At 49.6% G+C, this 19,219-nt stretch overlaps 1 protein-coding gene and 1 long non-coding RNA gene across 8 annotated transcripts in view; one reads left to right on the top strand and one right to left on the bottom strand.

Moving 5' to 3' along the window:
• ZNF75A (zinc finger protein 75a) overlaps window positions 1–18,037 on the top strand; it is a 46,067-nt gene extending 28,030 nt beyond the window's left edge. For 3 of the 6 annotated variants that reach the window (XM_047087231.1, XM_047087232.1, XM_047087237.1), the window contains 6 exons: window positions 12,187–12,278; window positions 12,563–12,689; window positions 14,115–14,206; window positions 14,490–14,616; window positions 16,760–16,870; window positions 17,045–18,037. In XM_047087231.1, the coding sequence (XP_046943187.1) occupies window positions 12,187–12,278; window positions 12,563–12,689; window positions 14,115–14,206; window positions 14,490–14,616; window positions 16,760–16,870; window positions 17,045–17,640 (1,145 nt within the window). In that variant the 3' untranslated portion in view covers window positions 17,641–18,037. Of the gene's footprint in view, window positions 1–9,365; window positions 9,475–11,284; window positions 11,487–12,186; window positions 12,279–12,562; window positions 12,690–14,114; window positions 14,207–14,489; window positions 14,617–16,759; window positions 16,871–17,044 lie in introns of those variants that run through there. The other 3 variants (XM_047087239.1, XM_047087234.1, XM_047087235.1) reach the window with 3 other exon arrangements.
• Window positions 895–9,287, bottom strand: LOC124517749 (uncharacterized). 2 transcript variants are annotated; one of them, XR_006963565.1, is made up of 3 exons: window positions 8,987–9,287; window positions 4,820–5,418; window positions 895–2,465 (listed from the first exon to the last, which is right to left on the bottom strand). It is a non-coding gene; the product is annotated as an uncharacterized LOC124517749 (long non-coding RNA). The 2 variants fall into 2 exon arrangements; XR_006963564.1 differs by lacking the exon at window positions 895–2,465 and having other exon boundaries at window positions 4,580–5,418.
• Window positions 18,038–19,219: the final 1,182 nt, after the last annotated feature.

Raw genomic sequence — 19,219 nt, 5'->3', positions numbered from 1 at the left:
CCCTGATGCCTTGGCCCCAGCACACCCTGCAGTGGGAGGAGCCTGTGAGTGAGGCCTCACTGGGCCCTCCACCATTGTTTCCATGGACCTTAACTACTTTCCTCCTTAACCAGACCCAAGTGGAGTGGGCCTCTAAAGCTCCTCTGTGAACGATCCACCTCGGCCTGTCTCCCCCTCCCCACCATGCGTCTCTGGTCAAGTGCAACGGGTCACACCGAAGCCCATCTCTTTGCCTTCACCCAGGCTCTCAGAAGACATTTTGGCTTTTTCCTTCCAGAGCGAAGCCTGTGACTCTGGAAACTGGCCTGCGTGGCCTGTCGCAAGGGCCATGCTCGAGGACAGCGTGTGCAGGACACGTGGGGTGCCCAGGCCAGGCTCAACTGGAGGCAGCATGACGTACATTCTTACGCGTTGCTTTCCTCATCCTTGTTCACCAAAATTAAAAATACATGTCAGCTTTTTGGCTTTGACAGAATATTCCTTCTTTCTCATGTTCAGTGCCTCAGAGTCTGAATCCGTGACCGGGACCCTAGTCACCATAAGTAGACAAGGTCTTAACGCCTCATTTGCACAGGCAAGAAGCAGGACAACATGCTCGTCTTTTCCTGTGTTTTATCCATGAAATTTGACAGACGCTTCATGATCTAGGCCTGTTCAGAAGTAGTGTTTTAGGTTGGTTCCTAGTGCTCCTCACACCCCACGTTCCTTCTCCTGTGCCCGTTTTCCGTACTGCTCTGCTGTCCGTCTCGGTGACCGTGCAAACCCTCCCAACCCAGTTCCGCTGCTTTTCTGCACGTCCTGCATCAAAGTAGGCGCTGTTGGATCCCCCTGTGGGATCTGTAGGAGGATGAAGTTTCTGATGGCGAAAATTCAGACCAAAGGCCAACAGCGGAGAGAGAAACACCTTTATTTTCTTCAGAAACAGTGACACGTATAAACCTGTGGCAACCGTTAACTGTACCAGACCACAAAGCGGGAACCTGGGTCGGGGCCACACATGGGAGAAATCTTAGAGGAACCCAGATGTCACACTTGCTCTGAGATTAAGTCACTTAGAGTAGTAGTACCTGGTGGCCTGAGCCATCCCTCCAGCTCTGCCGTCTTCTCTGGGTGACTGGGATACACAGCAGTGATCGACTCGGAGGTAGACGTTCCTGCAAGCAGATGCCTACAGGTCATTATTGGGTTAGGAAACATCTAGGCGGTTAACGTCGAGATGCGCTTCCCATGAGGGAAAATTTCTCCCCTGACCTGCCCCAGGAACACTTCCCAGGCCCCTAGCCACCTATCCTCTGTTCGGAACACGGTTACCCTCGAATTCTGGCAGGACTTTGGATCCCGCAGCCCCCTTTCTTGAGAGCAGATGGAAGTCCACGGTGACACAGGACTGTGGGTCACAGGCAGACCGGGAAAGCAAGCTCGGCGTTCTCACGCCGATTGCCACTCCTGCCCGAGGTTCTCGAGGTCCACTTGCGAGTCTCCTGCTGCGCCTGGGAGCCTGGGACTGGCTAGCAGAAGCCTCCGTGAGCAGACAGAACCTCCAGGAGACCCGTCAACGTACGGAACTGGCCTGTTGGGTCTCCAGCCCTGTACCGTGTGTCCTTTCCTGGCGATGTGAGGTGTCGTCCTCGTGTGCCCCCTGATGGCAGATGGGGGCACGGAGCTTAGCGAAACTTCTCTCACACAGAGCAGTTGTGAGGCTTCTCCCCGGTGTGCGTTTTCTGGTGGCCACTGGAGTGGGAGCTACTGCCGAAGCTTCTCCTGCGCTGCGCACACAGGTGGGGGCTCCGCCCGGCCTGGGCTCGCCGGTGAGCACTGAGCTGGGAGCTGTTGTTGAAGCTCTTCCCACAGACGGTGCACCGGTAAGGCTTCTCCCCGGTGTGGGTCCTCTGGTGGACACTGAGGCCGGACCTCTGGTTGAAGCTTTTCCCACACTGCCCACAGCGGTAGGGTGTCTCCCCCGTGTGCGTCCTTAGGTGGGCAGTGAGGTCGAAGCGCTCGCTGAAGCCTTTCCCGCATTCGCCGCACTTGTCAGGCTTTTCTCCCGTGTGGATTCTCCCATGCCGAACAAGGTAAGGACCTCGGCTAAAGCTTTTCCCACATTCCTGACACTTAGAAGCTTTTTCCAGTTCGGGGCCTGGCTGGTGGCGACAGAGAGATCCCTGAGAGCAGGTTTCTCTGCTCAGATTTGCTCGGGCCTTCTCTCCAGCACAGAGTGTCTGCTGACCCCCCCGTCCTGGGACAGGGCCGTCCCCTCACGCTCATCTGGAGAACGTCTATGTGGCTCTCTCGGCATAGGCTCACCCTTCCTGTCTCTCTTGGTCTCAGGGTGGCAAAAAAGGCCACTAGACTTTCTCCAAAGGGCCTTCTTCACTTCTGCGTGCTCTGAATCTTCCCATTTTTGATTCTTGTTTTTAGTTCCATTCGTGATCTCAAGACCTGAGAGAATAGAAACATGCTGGACTCTGGAAAATGACACACAGGAATGAGGAAAGTTACAATTAAAGCACCATCAAGAAAAAAACCTAAATGGAATGCGTCATAGGATTCAGTCTTCTACTAATTAATAGCCTAGTTTCATTTTCCAGTTGTAATATTTTCAAGTTCCAAACCCTGTGGTCACAGGTAAATATCCCCTAAATTCCACCTTATTTTCTCTTGTTCTGTCCCTTTTTGGATGTTTGGACACAGTGACAAAACTGAGGTAGGGAGGCCAGCTCTGTGTCACCTGCCAGTCTGTCTGCAGGTTTGATCTCAATTTTTGACAGCCTAACTAAAGGCCTCCCCGAGTTTGGCCCAAATGAGAAGAAAGCGTGTTGTGAGCACCTGGCCAGAATGTGATTGATCAGGAAAGGAGGATCATGCTGGAGAAAGACAGAAGAAGAGAGTCTGGGCTGGAGCCTGACTGGCCACCTGAGGAAGCCGATGAGAGAAGCTGCATAAGAAAAATGACACATACTCCATGAAAAAGGCTGGTGGATGCGTATTTGGGCTCTGAAGGGCAAGGAAAAAAGCATCTAATCTGAGACAGCCAGACTCCCTGGCCCGTGGAAGCCCATCCATCAAGGTTGTAATCGTGCCAGCAGGAGAGGCAGCTCCCTCTTGATTCCCAGGCCAAGGACTCTGGGTGGACCTCCCTTTGGGTGTCAGAGCCAGAAAACAATGCATGGAAGGCCAGTTGAAGGACCTCATGACCTCTCTGACATCTTGAGATGAAGGGGGTTGGGGGTAAGAGTGAGCAAAATGAGAACCTCTAGAGACAACAGGGGTCAAGCACAGCTCACCTGGGCCCCGGCTGTCCCCCACACAGAGCCTGTGTCCTGGTCTCAATGACCCCTCTCTGGGGAAGGTTCCTGGGAGGCTATTCGAGAAAACAGACTGTTGGAGGGCGGCTGCCACAGAGCAGCCAGAGAGGGGGCTGTGAGTGCAGCAGCAGCAGCACTGGGAACCTGTCACAAATGCATATTCCTGGGGCCTGCCCCCATCCACTGCGTCAGAATCTCTGGGGCTGTGCCTAGACACGGCCCCCGGGTGAGTCCGAACACACTAGAGTTTGAGGACCACTGCCATCGCCAGTGGCCTCTGTGTGTGAGGCCTGCGTGTGTGAAGCTCCTTTCAGCAGATTCTTGGCATAACAGCTTTAATCAAAAAAGGGTTTCTTCATTCTAAAGCACTATGGGCACGTTATAGAAAAAAAAGGTTACTGGAGGGGGAAGCTCTGACCCTGCCACCCACAGTTACCCTAGTAGTCCTAAAACTGTCACGGTATCTCATGCCTTTTATTTTTCTCAGACCAACATAATATATTCTTTTCCAGAAATCCACCTTCAAGAATTCTAAGGAAACCGTTTGTTTTGTTGACTTATTAATGGAACTTGGGAGAACACGCAGAGGTGCATGACCCTGAGCAGTTACCAAACTAGGGATCAAAGCAGCCCGAAGATGGGGTGAGAAGGGGGAGCAGAACCTGGCACAGGGTGAGTTTTTACCCCCTTCACACTCAGACGCCACAGCCTCGGGAACCACACACTGGAGAACAGTGACTTTCCAAAGGATTAAAAAGAAATAAATGGTAAGATTTATACTGATATTGATTGTGCACATGTACCTCTTAGACCATTTTCTGTTTAATCAATAAAAGCTAGCCAGTGTAAACAGTGTAAAGATGGAATGTTTTCCTCTAGGATTTGGGTTCAATAATGTGGTGGCTTTTAAAAATTATCAAGTTAAAACGTTGAAAAAAAAAAATTATCAAGCAGGGGAGCCTGGCTTGCTCAGTTGAAGAGCATGTGACTCTTGATCTTGAGGTTGTGAATTTGAAACCTATTCTGGGTGCAGAGATTACTTAAATAAATAAAAATTTTTAAATAAAATATAATCGGGGCACCTGGGTGGCTCAGTTGGTTAAGCGTCCGACTTCGGCTCAGGTCATGATCTCACAGTTCGTGAGTTCAAGCCCCGTGTTGGGCTATGTGCTGACAGCTCAGAGCCTGGAGCCTGTTTCAGATTCTGTGTCTCCCTCTCTCTTTGCCCCTTCCCTGCTCATGCTCTGTCTTTGTCTCAAAAATAAATAAGCATTAAAAAATTTTTTTTAATAAAATATCATCACCGAGTACCCTATAATGGAAGTTTTCAATTAAACATAAAAGGCAGCAGTGGCCATGGACGGCCTCAAAACGTATACGGTGGTTCACTGTAAGACACGTACACGGCCAGCCATGTCTGCTCATGTGAGGGAGTATTAGGCAAGAAAAGGATGGAAGTGGTGATACAGACTTAAACCTGCTAAATGAGAGGGGGCAGGTGCGGAAGGTGATACCCTTTCTATGAAATCTCCACAACAGGTAAATCCATAGAGAGAATGAGAAGTAACTTCCTAATGGACAGTTTCCTGTTGGGGGCTGAAATTGTTCTGGAACTGGAGAGAGCTGGTGATCGTACAATACGGTGAACATCCCCTCGGAGAGGCGGTACCACTTCCCGGCTGCCCACAGTCATTCTCCATCACATCAGAGGGCTCGTTCCTGCAGAGCACTCATCTGGGAGTATCTTTGTTTGTTTGTCGTCTCTTTGCCCATGGCGTGTAGGCTGCAGCAGGCCATGGACCACGCCTGTCCCGTTCACTGCACAATCCCCAGTGTCTGCCGTCTGGCAGGCACCTCAAAGCCACTTGTGTCTTTCAGAGCCACCTTCATTCGTTAAGTCCGCAGCGTAGGACGTGTCCTGTCTGTCCAGTGAGTGAGGAGTGTGGCGCGGAGAGGCCGCTGTGTCCTGGCAAGTGCCATCAGCTTCCGCTGTCCCTCCCCTCTGCTCGCAGTGCCCTTCGTGCCCCAGATAGGCTTCACATGGCTGCGTTATCCCTCACGTTCCTGTCCCGTCCGCATTCCTGGGAAGAGCTTGGCTCTGAAACAGCAGGGGCTGCGGGAGAGATCGAGAGAGAGATCGAGAGAGAGAGAGAGAGAGAGAGAGAGAGAGACTGTCACCACAGGGAGAGGGCAAGGGGAACTGGAGCAGTATGACTTGTCACCCATAGGAGTTCCTGCCATTCACCTGTCCCAGCTCTGCCTCCACACACGTGCTACTGCTCACCCTTCTCCGTGCCGTCCCAGGTGTTGTTCATTGTCCCGACGCCATGGATCCTTCGTGAACTTCCTCAGCTTCGTCCCTGATGCCTCCCCACCACACTCTCTGCCCTCTGCACATTATGTCAACACCACTCAATCCTCGGTCCTGTGAAATGCTACGCCCCCTCGCCGATCCCACTCCCACAGCCCAAGGACACGTCTGCCTCCTCACCGGGGACACCGGTATCTTCCGTTCCAGCCATGCCGTCTCCGCACCCAGCCAGCTGCTTCCTGTTGAGCACAGAGGTGCTCAGGCTACGGCCTTCCCCTGACCCACACGCCTCCTTCAGTCTGTCCCTCTCTTGGACCTCTGGTTGTGATCTCAGTTGCCTTCTTACCAAAAGTCTCCCACAACCAAAGCCACGTTCCTGTTGTGCTGTGCCTTTCACGGCTCCCTTCTCCCAAAATGTACAAGATCGTGACACTGACCAGATCTCACACCTAGTCCTACCTGGACAAGCGCACACTGTGTGAAACTCATCGCTATCCCACACTGACCCCTTAATCCCAGCGGCAGCAGCTCTGATACAACTTTGTTTACTGCATAACCATAGCATCTGCACTCAAGGAACCTTTCGGCAAGAGAGACTGGATGTTAATTCACCAACTCTAATTTTCCTGATCCCCTGAGTGAGGGACAGTGTCCTTTCCCTGGCCTTTTGGAGAACTGTTCTGAGCTTTAACTTTTGTATTAGGGACCCTAAACATCCACTGACTGTATCAGTGTGTACACTATTTCAGCAAATGAGAAATCCTCCCCATAGACCAACCCAAGATAGCTAAGAGTTTGCGGTGGGTGGCGGGGGGCTACTGTGCATTTCTCAACACGTCTCCGGCAACGAGATTACTGTGCTCCTCACCCCACTTCGTAACTAAACTCACCAGGTTCTGAGTTGCCTGTTCTCACCTGTTGCCCAGACGCACTCTGTACATCCTCAACTAGACCCACAGCCTCCTCACCATGTTTGGCACGCTGCTCGCTCATGCGCGGCTGGGTCTTAAGAAATGATGAAGCACTAAGGTAATCATGAAGGAAAACGGTTCATGGTAGTGTGGGTGGCCAGAACAGGCAACGGATCAGCAACTTTTTAAAAGGCAGCCATAACTAAGGGAGTTAATCATTGATAACTAGTATAAATGGAGAAACAAAAAGTGAATTTATTAGCCAATAGCAGCATCATTATCTCCAGCCAGTCACCCAGCAAAACCATTCATCCCCACTACAGCACTTGTGTGGTATCTCAGAACAAACTGTATGTATTTGCTGTCATTGCTACCCAACTCTACTTTCATCATTTTTCAAGCAGTGCCTATCTATGCAGGGGAGTGTGACTGCAAAAGGAAAGTCTTAGGGGACTTTGGTGAGCCGCACAGCAAGGTTGAGCAACTCTGGCACCAGATTTCAAACTACGAAAATCATTACTGGCACTCATTCACTATTCACCAGTTTGTGCCTTGTTTCGTCTAGCTTCACAGGGTCTCTTTTCCCACTTGTCTCCCCATCTTCTGCTTCCAACTCCGTACCCATGGTATGAATCAGGCCTGTCAGTTTCATGCAGGGTGTTCTGAATAATAGTAATTCACAATAGCTGCAGTTTCGTTTGTGAAGGAAAGCTTTAATTAAAAGGGAGATTGAATATACATAATTAAACAAACATACAAAGGGAGAGAGTGTAGAGAAGAACAGAGAAGTGTTCATACATCGAATCCAGTGCTCACAACATCCAACCTCCTGGCTGGGGGAGCCCTGTGCTGAACAGCCTGGTTGGGGTCCAAATGAGTGAGGGTTCTGGGCAGAGAGTCCTCCCCTCAGGTGAGACTTCAGCTAACTCTTCCCACCAGGGAGATACATGCCCTACCTGTGTGTGATCTCTGGTGCGTCATAAAGTTGGCCTAAGTGCAGTCCTGAGCCAACTGGGTTTTTTTCTGTTTCTCATTCCCATCTCACAATCTTGGGAGCCTGGACATCTGTATATTTCTTTCCCGTCCCTGATCCATTCCAGGGGGCCGGCCTGGTCTGCCTTGAGGAGTTGAGGCAAGTTAATCCCTCTTGGCATCAGGAACACAAAGGCCAATACTGATCCTGAGGCCAGATATGAAGCACAAGTCAACTAAGGCCCCCGTGACTATGTATGTACGGCCCTGGGTAGAAATGCACAAGTCACACAAGTTCTGTAGAGAACACAGGAGCACCGCCAGCAGATGCTGCCATTTATATGCTCAGCCTTGGGCCTGATGGCGAGGGTCTCAAGCAGCGCTGTCCACGGGTTCTGAAAGCCTGGCAATAATTGCTTTTGAAAAAATTAAGTCCCAACCTGACTCAGATTCCAAGGAAATGAACCTGCTTTGAAACATTCCAGTGACTTAGATGCTTTTTCTTACCGCCTGTGTTGAATCCTTTTCTCTCACACAAAAAGGATCAGAGGGCGGCTCCCGATTCCATCTGAAAGCACCACTAACATAATGGCCTGGACCTGATCTCCCATTTTCATTCCCACCTTAACCTTCCTTCCAGACGAAGTGCCCCGGAAAGAAGCTCCCTCGGAAAGCCTGCGGGGATGCTCCGGGAGTTACTTCATTCAGTGCCATCGCCCCACTCCCGTGCTAGGCACTCCGCGGCAGGTCCACGAGAACTCCTTTTCTAAGGCAAGTCTCCTCCAAATGCAGCCCAGTCACACTTAGTGAAAAGGTACTGCCGATCTTCTCACACCCCAATCTTTCCCAGCTTTCCAGGCTTTGCTCTTCCCTTTCCCTCTCTGTGTGGATGTGGCCCCACTCCCCGGGGCGGGCAGATCCCTCAAGCCTTTTCCCGTTTCTTTTACCATTTCCCCAACCACGGGTCAACTTCCACTTCTTGGAATCCCGCAGCGCTCAGCTCAGGGCTCCCTCTTCCTAGCTAGTGATGGTCGCGAAAGTGCCTCAGTCTTTCGGCCAGACTCCGTGCATCAGAGACCTGGTCCTGCGGACTCTACCGCCGGCTGCACGTCGTGCGCCTAGTAAGTAACCCGCTGCCTGGTGAAGGCTGACACTACAAGAACCCCGAGGATTAGGAGACAGCGACACCTCGAAATACTGCGATCCTGAAAGGTGGGATTCACGAACTCCGAACTCTCCGTGGAACGAATGCCCATTTTACCCAGGCAAGTCTGGCAGAGACTGCGGGGGAGGCCAGATGAAAAGGGGGTTCCCAGCCTCCGGGGAGCATGCCGTAGCGGACAGGCGGGAGCCAGGACCGCAGGGGCCCCAAATCCCAGCCTAGGGGCTCTGGTCGGTCACCGGTGGGGCCCCGGCCGAGCCGCGCCTCCATTTCCCGGTCAGGGACAACTATACACATGGATCCCGTTTCACAGGCTGAAACCTACCTCACGAGGAAAACGTAATCGTCGTGGGGGACGCGCGGCCCAGAAAAGGGACGAGCCCTCTGGGGGCCGCCGATCGTGACCCGGACGGAAGCCCCGGGAAGGCCGGGGACCCCGCGCGCGCAGGGGCGGCCACCCTCGCCGGGAGGGCGCCCTCCCGGAGCGGCGACGCGAGGCGGCGACAGCCGCTCGCCGAGCCGCGCACAGGCCCCTCTAGGCCGCGGCGGGCCGGGACACTCGGTAGCATTAACTCTTTGCCGCCGCCAGGGCTGCACCGGGCGGAAGGCCGCCTCCTGTGCGCGAGGCCCGGGGCCGCGGCGCGGCTGCTCGGAGCCCCTCCCCCGGAAGCGCGTCACTCCGCTTCCGGCCGGAGCGCGGGGTCGAATGGGCGGCCGGCGGCGACGGGGACCTGAGGGCGTGTGCTGAGGTCTGGCCTGTGCCTCGCGGGGCCCGCCTCTGAGCGGCGCGGGGCGGAGGGCGGCGACCTGCAGGTGAGCCCGGGGCGGGGGGAGCGTGGGTCCCGGAGCTCCCGAGGGACACCGGTCGCTGCGCGCCGGGCGGGGGCGAGACAGCCATTGTCCGAGGGCGGCGGCACTTTGCGGGCCCGGCGGCGGGAGCCTGACAGCCGGGCCGTCTTGGGGAACTCCGCCGTCAGGCTCTAAAGGCCACGTCGCTGTCCCCCCTTGCGCAGACGGGGCCGGGGCCGCGCTGGGACCCCGTCGGTCACCGGGGCGGGCCTTGTGGTCGCGGGCTTTCCGGCCGGGCGTCCAGAAGCGGGGCGGGCGCGCAGCCGGCTTTCCCGCCTCGGGGGCCGTGTCACCGGGCGCCGGGCACCCGGGCGGTGCAGCCTCGGAGACGGCTGCTTCTGCGGGTGCCGAGCTTGGGCAGCGTCCTCGTGCCTGCTGAGCATGCTGGGCAGCCGGGAGCCGGCCACGGGGGAGTACCGTGGCTTCCGGGACGAATTTGGGTGCCGTTCCCGCGGGATCGCTCAGGGAAAGCGAGGCTCCCGAGACTGTGCTCAGCCTCGCCCGGAGGTCTCAGTGACCGTGGAAGAAAGGGCAGGTGGGCTGAAGGGTCACCCTCCTCACCCCCAACTCCCCTCCTCTCCTCTTTTACGACTTTGCCTTTGGATAAACATTTTGTAAGCAAAGGTCCGCCGTTACTGTTCTGGGTGAAGTAGGGAGAGATTTAAAAATGCAGGAACGAATCGCGTGCACGGTGCCCTTTGACAGTTCTTGCAAAGAGGTGCCGAAGGAGAGTGTTGAGCGTCTAGTTGCTTAATTGGGGGATGCTAAGGCTCCTTTTTCCCTAATTACTTTCCTTCTCTGGTGTCGCTTCTCTGTCCCAGGTCTCCTGCCAGTAGGCATACCGTGGAATTGAGAAGGTGGAATGTTCCACGCACTGTGGGCTTCCATCTTCACGACAGCATGAAGGGTGAGAGAGGTTGTACCCCCTTACTATAGACAGGAGACCGGGATGACACGTTAAGATTGAAGAGAAAGTCAGAATGTTCCCCGAATGGTCCCTTGGCATGGGGAAGGTGGGGTAGGAAGCACGAGAGTGAAATCTTTGGACAAGCTCTTTGCAGCCAGAAGCTGTAAGTGTTCTCACTGTCCAACCTTTCCTGAATTGTGAGCATTTTTAGGAAGGCCAAGCCCTCAGTGGACGTTTGTCTCTCAATGAGCTGTGCCTTATTTCACCTGAATAATAGGAAACAAAGGGTCTGGCGGTGGATTTTTTAAGGGGAAGGTAAGGCAGGATTTTTCTGCTCATTTTTCTCTCATTATGAGTAGGAGATAGTAAATTTCATGTGACTTTCTTAATGACATGCACATTTTTTCTGCTTTTGGTGCTTTGGGACAAAGATCATCTTAGTGATTTTTAGTCCAGTTCCTCCATAGCTTCAGTTACTGAAGATGGTGGAATTGGGGTGAAAACTAGAAAGATACAGAACAGGAAACCCCTGAGGGCAGGGATCTAAGTCTAGGAGAAAGCTTGTCGAGATACCCTGAGAACATGGAGCTGTTCCCCTGAGCTGTGCTGCCTGCAGAAGGGTGGGAGCAACTCTGTTTGAGAGTTAACAGTTGCCGCAACTTTTTTCTGTGTTTGTAATTTCCCAAGATTTCATAGTCAGTACCCTGTGGAAATTTGGTGGCCCAGTGTCTCCTTATGTGTGTCAGCTTCCATAGTATCTCATACTTCTCAACATCTGTACTGAGTTTTTTCTTTCTGCCATCAGCCCCCCGCCCACCCCCAGCAGAATAAGTTCTCTGGTAACAGATGGACATTGTTTCTTTCTAGCTTGCAGTCCAAGAGCTCGAAAAAGGGGCTCGAAAAGGAGTGCTCTTCAGACAAACTGTAGATGTCCTGGGCTTCAAGATGAAGGCGGCAGACTCACAACCCATAGGCATGTTCCACAATGAATTTTGGAATCCACACCATGAACTTCAAGAATGTCGGAACTGGAATTCTCATAAAGAAATTGATCCTGCATGTGAGACAGGTAAGGCAGGACGTGATAATTACTAATTCCTGGGAAATGTGATGGGAACTTGTGCGGTCAGGACGTTGTGAGCGTTTCCTGGGTGCTCAGCCCTGTAGATCCATAAACAGACCCTTCAGCATTGACAAGTCCCACTTCCCTCCAGGTGTCAGTGGACCAGTAGTGGGTGAAGTTGGGCATTGGCCCAAGGTGCAGAAATGTCCACACCACTAAACTCGGGTGGTAACACCATGAATTCTGTTCTTTAGAAAGCTGGAGAAAATAGGAGCCGTCCCATCCTCATAAAATACAGAATGAATTGAGATCAGAAACAGGTTATCACTTGCCCAAATATAAACACAGTTGTGTATCAGGAAAAAAAATAGTGATAAAAAATGATATACTTCACACTGGATTCTCTGAGTACTTCATGTTCAAATATGTTTAACTTTCGCCTGATCGAGAACCATTTATTTCATAAGAGGAAACTAAAAAGGGTTTTTCTTTCATTAACTCACTTGTTAAAACCAGGGAGCCTGTTCTACGTGTCGGTAGATATTGGTTCTTGTTTGCAATGAGAAGGTCAATTTAAGACACCACACATAACTTGCAAAGGTGTCCTGTCTCTGATGAAAGGATTGGTATCTTCTGTATTTTAGAAATGTGGGCAGGATGTTCATAGAAGTGAGAGAAATTTTCTCTGCCTTCTTTCCACCCACAGCTGTGCCTGCTCACCAGATCCTAGCCTTTCCTGAGCAGACAATCACCAAAGACTGGACAGTGGCACCTGAGCTCGTCTTGCCTGAGTCCCAGGTGAGCTGTGCAGTCCAACCATTGAGGGCTGCCTTTCCCCGGGCCCATGACCCACACTGCCCTGCAGGTGCTCACAGGCATGATAGCCCTGATGTTCTCCCTCGGAAACTGGGCACCTGTTAGACTGTTGATGATCCCTTGCTTTTTTCCTTTTTGCCTCCTTAGTTTAAAACAAAGAAACATGTGCTGTTAATTCCCTGAGTGCCCAGGGTCTACCATGGGCCAGATGGAAGGGCTGCTTCTCTAGTGGCAAGTACTGAGCTGAAGCCCATTGTCTTCTTCAGATCTCGTTGACATTTGAAGAAGTGGCCATGTATTTTTCCCAGGAAGAATGGGAGTTCCTGGATCCCACTCAGAAGGCCCTCTACAATGATGTAATGCGGGAAAACTATGAGACTGTCATCTCTCTAGGTAAAGAATCTCCGTTTCCCATTGGGTAGAAGTTGAGTCATCTATCACATTCTCTGCTTACTGGGAATGTACTCCTGTGAGAGGCTGTGTTCTGGTAACTGGTTGTTTCTCAACTAGATAATGTGTGGACAAGGGAGAGGTAAATCCAGATCACCCAGGGAGCTTTTTTCAAGTGCACGTGCTCATTCTTTATCCTAAAATAATTGATCCCTTTCTCCTTCCCAAATGTGCTCTTCTTTTACATTTCCCATCCCTGTACAAGGTACCATCATGCAATATGACAGGCCCGAAAAATGTGGTCATCCTTTACTGTGGTTTTGTTGTCGTACCCTACTACTAACGCAGCACTGTCCTTTGGGCTCCACCTTGACAGTGTAGTCTGGGCGCCATCATGTTTCATCCTTGTATGACTTTAAAGTCCTGATCAATCATGAAATTTCTCTGCTGTGAACTCTAGGATGTCTTCATAAACACTCAGAATAAAACCCAAATTCCTTACTGAGGTATCCATGAGCCTACAAGATGTGGCTGCTTCATCTCCCTACCCTAATGTCCTTCCATTGCTGTCCTGCTTAGTTACCTTGTCCGTACTGATTTTGCTGTTGCTCGAACTCATCAAGCTAATCTCTACCTTTGCATTTCTTCTCCTGGCACACTGGACTCTGAGTTCTACAGTTGTTTTTTTTTTTTCTTTTTTTTATGTTTTTTTAAATTTATTTTTGAGAGTGAGAGAGAGAGTGTGAGTGGGGAGGGGCAGAGAGAGAGGAAGACACAAAATCTGAAGCAGGCTCCAGGCTCTGAGCTGTCAGCACAGAGGCCGTCGCAGGGCTCGAACCCACGAACTGTGCGATCATGACCTGTGCCGAAGTCTGATGCCCAGCCGACGAGCCACCCAGGCACTCCTGAGTTCTACAGTTTTAAATACCTCTAATTTTTGCCCTACTCAGAATATATATCACATAAAAAAAAGTGAGATTTCCTGTTAATGACTTTGTGAATACTGAAGACAGCCTATTGGGGAACCAGATTCAGGGATTAGTAGATGCTTGATTCTTGTTTACTATGAGAAGGTCACTACTAGGTATCACTTAACTTTGTAAACGTATCCCACCTGTACTAAAAGGAACAATCTTTTGTATTAAAAAATTTTTTTTTTTAGTTTATTTATTTAGAGGGACAGAGACTGTGAGTAGGGAAGGGGCAGAGAGAGAGCGAGAATCACAAGCAGGCTCTGAACCATCAGCGCAGAGCCCAGCGCAGGGCTCGAACTCACCAAACCTCTAGATCATGACCTGAGCTGAAACTGATAGTTGGAGGCTTAACTGACTGAGCCATCCAGGTGCCCGAGAATCTTTTGTCTTTTGGAAATGAGTTAAGGATGTTCACAGTAGTGAGAAATTTTCTCTGCCTTTTTTCTACCCACAGCTGTGCCTGTTCATCAGATCTTAGCCTTTTCTGAGAAGACAAACGCCAAAGACTGGACAGTTGCACCTGAGCTCGTCTTGCCTAAATCCCAGGTGAGTTGTGCAGTCCAGCCATTGAGGGCTGCCTTTCCTTGCTGCCCATGACCCACACTGCCCTGCAGGTGCTCACAGGCGTGTTAGCCCTGATATTCTCCTTGGGGACCTGGGCACCTCCTAGTCTATTGATGGTCCCTTGTCTTTTTCCTTTCTGCCTTCCCAGTATACAAAAAAAAAAAGTGCTATTAATTCCTTGAGTGCCCAGGGTCTACCATGGGCCAGATGGTAGGGCTGCTTCTTTAGTGGCAAGTACTGAGCTGAAGCCCGTTGTCTTCTTTAGAGCTTGTTGACATTTGAAGAAGTGGCCATGTATTTTTCCCAGGAAGAATGGGAGTTACTGGATCCCACTCAGGAGGCCCTCTACAATGATGTAATGCGGGAAAACTATGAGACTGTCATCTCTCTAGGTAAAGAATCTCCCTCTCCCATTGGGTAGAAGTTGAGTAACCTATCATATTCTCTGCTTACTGGGAAGGTACTCCTGTGAGAGGCTGTGTTCTGGTAACTGGTTGTTTCTCAACTAGATAATGGGTGGACAAGGGAGAGGTAAGTCCAAATCACTCGGAGGGCTTTTTGCAAGTACAAATTCCTTATCTTATGTAGATTTCTTGATTTATTTTTCTTCCTCCTACCCCATATCTATTCTCATATTTTTCTCATCTCAGTAAAGAGCATTCACCCAGTTCCTAGAAGGAAAGAGCATACAGTCATTCTTTATGGTGATCTTATGTTGTACCCCATTTTAATGTATCCGTGTCCTTTCGACTCCACAGTGTATCCTGAGTACAACCACATCTCATTCCCTTGTGCTTTTAGCTTCCTGGTTTAAGCTAGGAGCATGTCTAACCAGACTGACCTTGGTACTTTCTGACTGGTATGCCAGCCACCATTCTTGCACTCCCACTCTGTGTTTTCCACACAGCAGCCAGAATCTTTTAAAAACTGATCAAATCTTGGGGCGCCTGGGTGGCGCAGTCAGTTAAGCGTCCGTCTTCAGCCAGGTCACGATCTCGCGGTCCGTGAGTTCGAGCCCCGCGTCGGGCTCTGGGCTGATGGCTCAGAGCCTGGAGCCTGTTTCCGATTCTGTGTCTCCCTCTCTCTCTGCCCCTCCCCCGTTCATGCTCTGTCTCTCTCTGTCCCAAAAATAAATAAATGTTGAAAAAAAAAATTAAAAAAAAAAAAAACTGATCAAATCATGACATTTCCCATGTCAGCACCTTATAATGACTTATCATCACGTTCCGAATAAAATCCAAACCTTACTGAAGTGCTTATTCGGATCCTCCAGGATCTGACCCTACTCACCTCCCTGCCCTCGTCTCCTGCCACTTGTGCCCTTGCTCAGGCCTCTTGATCCTCACTGATCTTTCTGTTTCTTGAACTTGCTACGCACATTTCTACCTTCCCCTTTTCTCTGCACATTTTGTGCCACATACTAAATCTCTCCCTTTTACCTTTCTGGTCTAATATCACTTTCTCAAAGAGGCCTTCCATACGACCTCATCTCAAATAGCTTCAGAGAAGCAGAATTTTTTTTTTTTTTAATAAAGTTTATTTATTTTGAGAGAGAGCACACGCGTGAGTGGGAAAGGGGCAGAGAGAGAGGGAATCCAAAGCAGGCTCCACTGTGGTAGCGTAGAGTCTGATGCAGGGCTTGATCTCACAAACAGTGAGATCATGATCTGAGCCAAAATCAAGAGACGGATGCTTCACCAACTGAGCCACCCAGGTGCCCCAGAGAAGCAGACTCTTAAATGCTGAGTTATTCTGCTTTAGTTTTGTTCAAAACGTATCACGTGCTGACCGCTTTGTTTATTGCTGTTTGCTTGTCTCGTTCTCCCAATAGAAGGTAAGCTCCATGAGACCAGGGCGCTTTGACTTACTCACCACTGTATCATCAGCCCAAGGAGAGTGCCTGGCACACGACAGGCAGTCAGTACACATTGCCTGAATGACCGAGTGATGCATACTTCCCGGTTTGGCAGTGTATAATTAGAAAAGTTTCACTGAGGGATTCTGGTCTGTTTCTTCCACCTGGACAAGAACCGGTGAACTCTAAGAGTGGGAAAAAGCTTCCCTATCCCTATCTTGAGCGTGGTGCTCAAGAGCTAAGTAAACACTGACTATTCCCATGACAGGAATCACTGGTGCGTGTGATAACGCAGCCCACTGCCCTTCACCTGGCTCTGCCAGACTTGGGCCGATCCTAAAGAATTAATAGAACGAATCTGTATTCCCTGCAGCCTCTCGGGCTTGGTGCCATCTCGTTTAATATGGGGCGGTCTCGGTGGCAGGAGAGGGGCGTTGTGGATGGATTCCCATGCCCTTTCGCCTTTCCGTGGAGCCAGCTTAGGTTTATTTCCCCGTGTCCACTTGTGTACCACCCACAGATGGAGGACCATGTTAACCTGATAGCGGGTGTGAGAGTCTACCCATGGGACCCTTGGGTTAAAGCGCTGTAAACTGCCCTTTACTCTTCCTGGAGTCGTATGGAGTTGGTGGACCTTTGTCGAGTTGCCAGTCCTTGATCTCACTTTTTGCATTTCACAGCATTGTTTGTGCTCCCCAAACCTAAGGTGATCTCGTATCTAGAGCAAGGGGAAGAGCCATGGGTTCAAGGGTCCACGGAGCTCAAGGACAGTCCTGGAGAGCTGCCTACAGGTAAATACACCATGGGACAGGATGAATGCCTTGATAGCAACCTTTGCAGGGCTTAACGTTTTAAATTCTGTCTATCTGTACTTTGTAGTCAATAATCATTGAATTTTCCTCTCCATTCCTGTAGTTGTTTTGCTCTGCTGTGCAGTGGGCTGACTGTTACGTTTATTCTGACAGGAATAAAGCACAAAAGTGACACTGAAAACCATCAGCCTATACGTGTTTCTGATTTAGAAATACAAGCACCAGGAGACATAGTATCAAAAAAGACCCGAGCAAAAGTTCCCCAGAAAACAACAGGCAAAGAAAACCATGGTGATACACACAGGATGGGGAAGTGGCACCAAGAGTTTCCAGTGAACCAAACAAAGGAACTTTCAATCTGGGAAGATGAGCTGCAGAGACTTATGGATCTTCACAAGAAAGCCCGTGCAGTAGAGAAGCCTTTTACATGCCAGGAGTGTAGGAAAAACTTCAGACTTACCTCTGATCTTACTAAACACAAAAAAATTCACACTGAAGTGAAGCCGTATAAATGTCAGCATTGTGGTAAGAGCTTTAGAGGGAAATCAGATCTTAATAAGCACGTAACAATACACCAAGGAATAAAACCATACAAATGTTCCTGGTGTGGGAAAAGCTTCAGTCAAAATTCAAATCTCCGTACACACCAAAGAACTCACACTGGAGAGAAACCCTTTATGTGTTATGTATGTGGAAAGAAATTCAGTCAGAATTCTCACCTTACTAAACACCGGAGAACCCACATGTAGCATCAGCATGAGAAGCTAGCAGGCAGTCAAAGCCTTATTACACACCAGAAACACCACCACTGAATGGACGCTTCTACCTCTTCCAAAAAGAGGAAATTCACCAAGTACGGCCGAACCCTGATGTTTATGAAAAAATACAAAATTATGAAGCATGAATAATTCTACATCAATGGAAAATTTCGTGATATAAACATGTTTCTCAGAAAAGAATGAAGGTTGACTCTGCAGGGGATGCGTTAATTTTGTACTAGTTAACGTTTTTACGTGTAAATCTTCAGGGAATTCCTTGCAAGAAAGATGTTCAAAGAACATTCTGCGTAAGGAATATACTATTTTGTGATTGTACCTGGCAGCAAATTCACCTTCAAATAGCAAATACATCTCTGAATTAATCAGTCTTCTGTGATCATCGTGTTGTTGGTTTTGCATTGATTTTCCAGCGACTTTGAAACACATACAATAGAAACATCTGTAGCATGGTCTTCCAAAAGAAAAAGCAATAACCAGCCTGTTTAATTGTGTACCATTGCCTTCAGGGTAGTAGGCTTACCAATTTCAAGAGTCCCATGGGGGCAAAAATGAGTTCTATTGTTGAATTATCCAAGAACTACACTGGATTTTCTTCCTCTCCCTTGTCATTGGACCCTATTCCTAGAGTTGGACATCATTTGAATTCCCTTTTTCTTTTTTTTAAAGTTTATTTATTTTGAGAGAGTGAGAGACCATGTGAGTGGAGAGGGGCAGAGAGGGAGAGAGAGAGAATCCCAAGTAGGCTTTGCACTGTCAGTGCAGAGCCCGATGTGGGGCTTGAACTCAAAAGCCGTGAGAGCATGACCTGAGCTCAAGTCAAGAGTCGGATGCTTAACCCACTGAGCCAGCTGGGTGCCCCTGAATTCCTTCTTAAATATTTTAGCACCTTAGCTCTTAAATCCTTTTAGCCCCATTTTTATTGTGATGAAATGCTATTTATTTCACCAGTAGGGAATCTGTCAGAAGAAGGACCAGTGCACTAATTTATACCTCTCATTTGTAGTGGTTGATAAAGGACCCAATATCAATAAGATTGTATGGAAACGGGTTGGAATTTTTAGACATGTTATATATTCCATGTAAAGAAGAGTTGTCTGCAATAAAAGAAACTATAGACCTTTCCCTCTGATGATGTCAACCATGAATATTAAAACTTTCTTGGGGCTTAAAGGGAAATTTATGGGAGTTCAGGATCAACTCAGGTTTTTACTTCTTAATTTGCCTTTTGGTTTTAAAACAGAGGGTTAGGTTTAGGAAGGAGTGTGTGCTGCAGGCAGGAAGCGGTTCACTGGGTGTGGCTGAAGATTGGTTTCCCAAGAGGAAATTTCGGGAACTGCTGAGTGGTGGGTAAGGTTGGCTGAATCCACATCCATGTTGATTGTCTTACACTGTAAACTATTATCAGTCAGACAGGGTATACATGTCTCTGTTTTGCGCACAGCATTTAACGACAGCCTTAGGTGATAAATGATAGATGACTGAAAATCTCTGTAGACTGTGGATCTTCCCGAAACTCTTATCTACAACAATGACTCACATGTATTCCTGT

The sequence above is a fragment of the Lynx rufus genome, unplaced genomic scaffold (assembly GCF_022079265.1).
Source record: "Lynx rufus isolate CCGP_SWC_20201006 ecotype Redwood Valley unplaced genomic scaffold, mLynRuf1.p SCAF_23, whole genome shotgun sequence".
NCBI lineage: Eukaryota > Metazoa > Chordata > Mammalia > Carnivora > Felidae > Lynx > Lynx rufus.
Note: the sequence above shows the minus strand (reverse complement) of the source record. Positions and strands in the feature narration are given on the sequence as shown.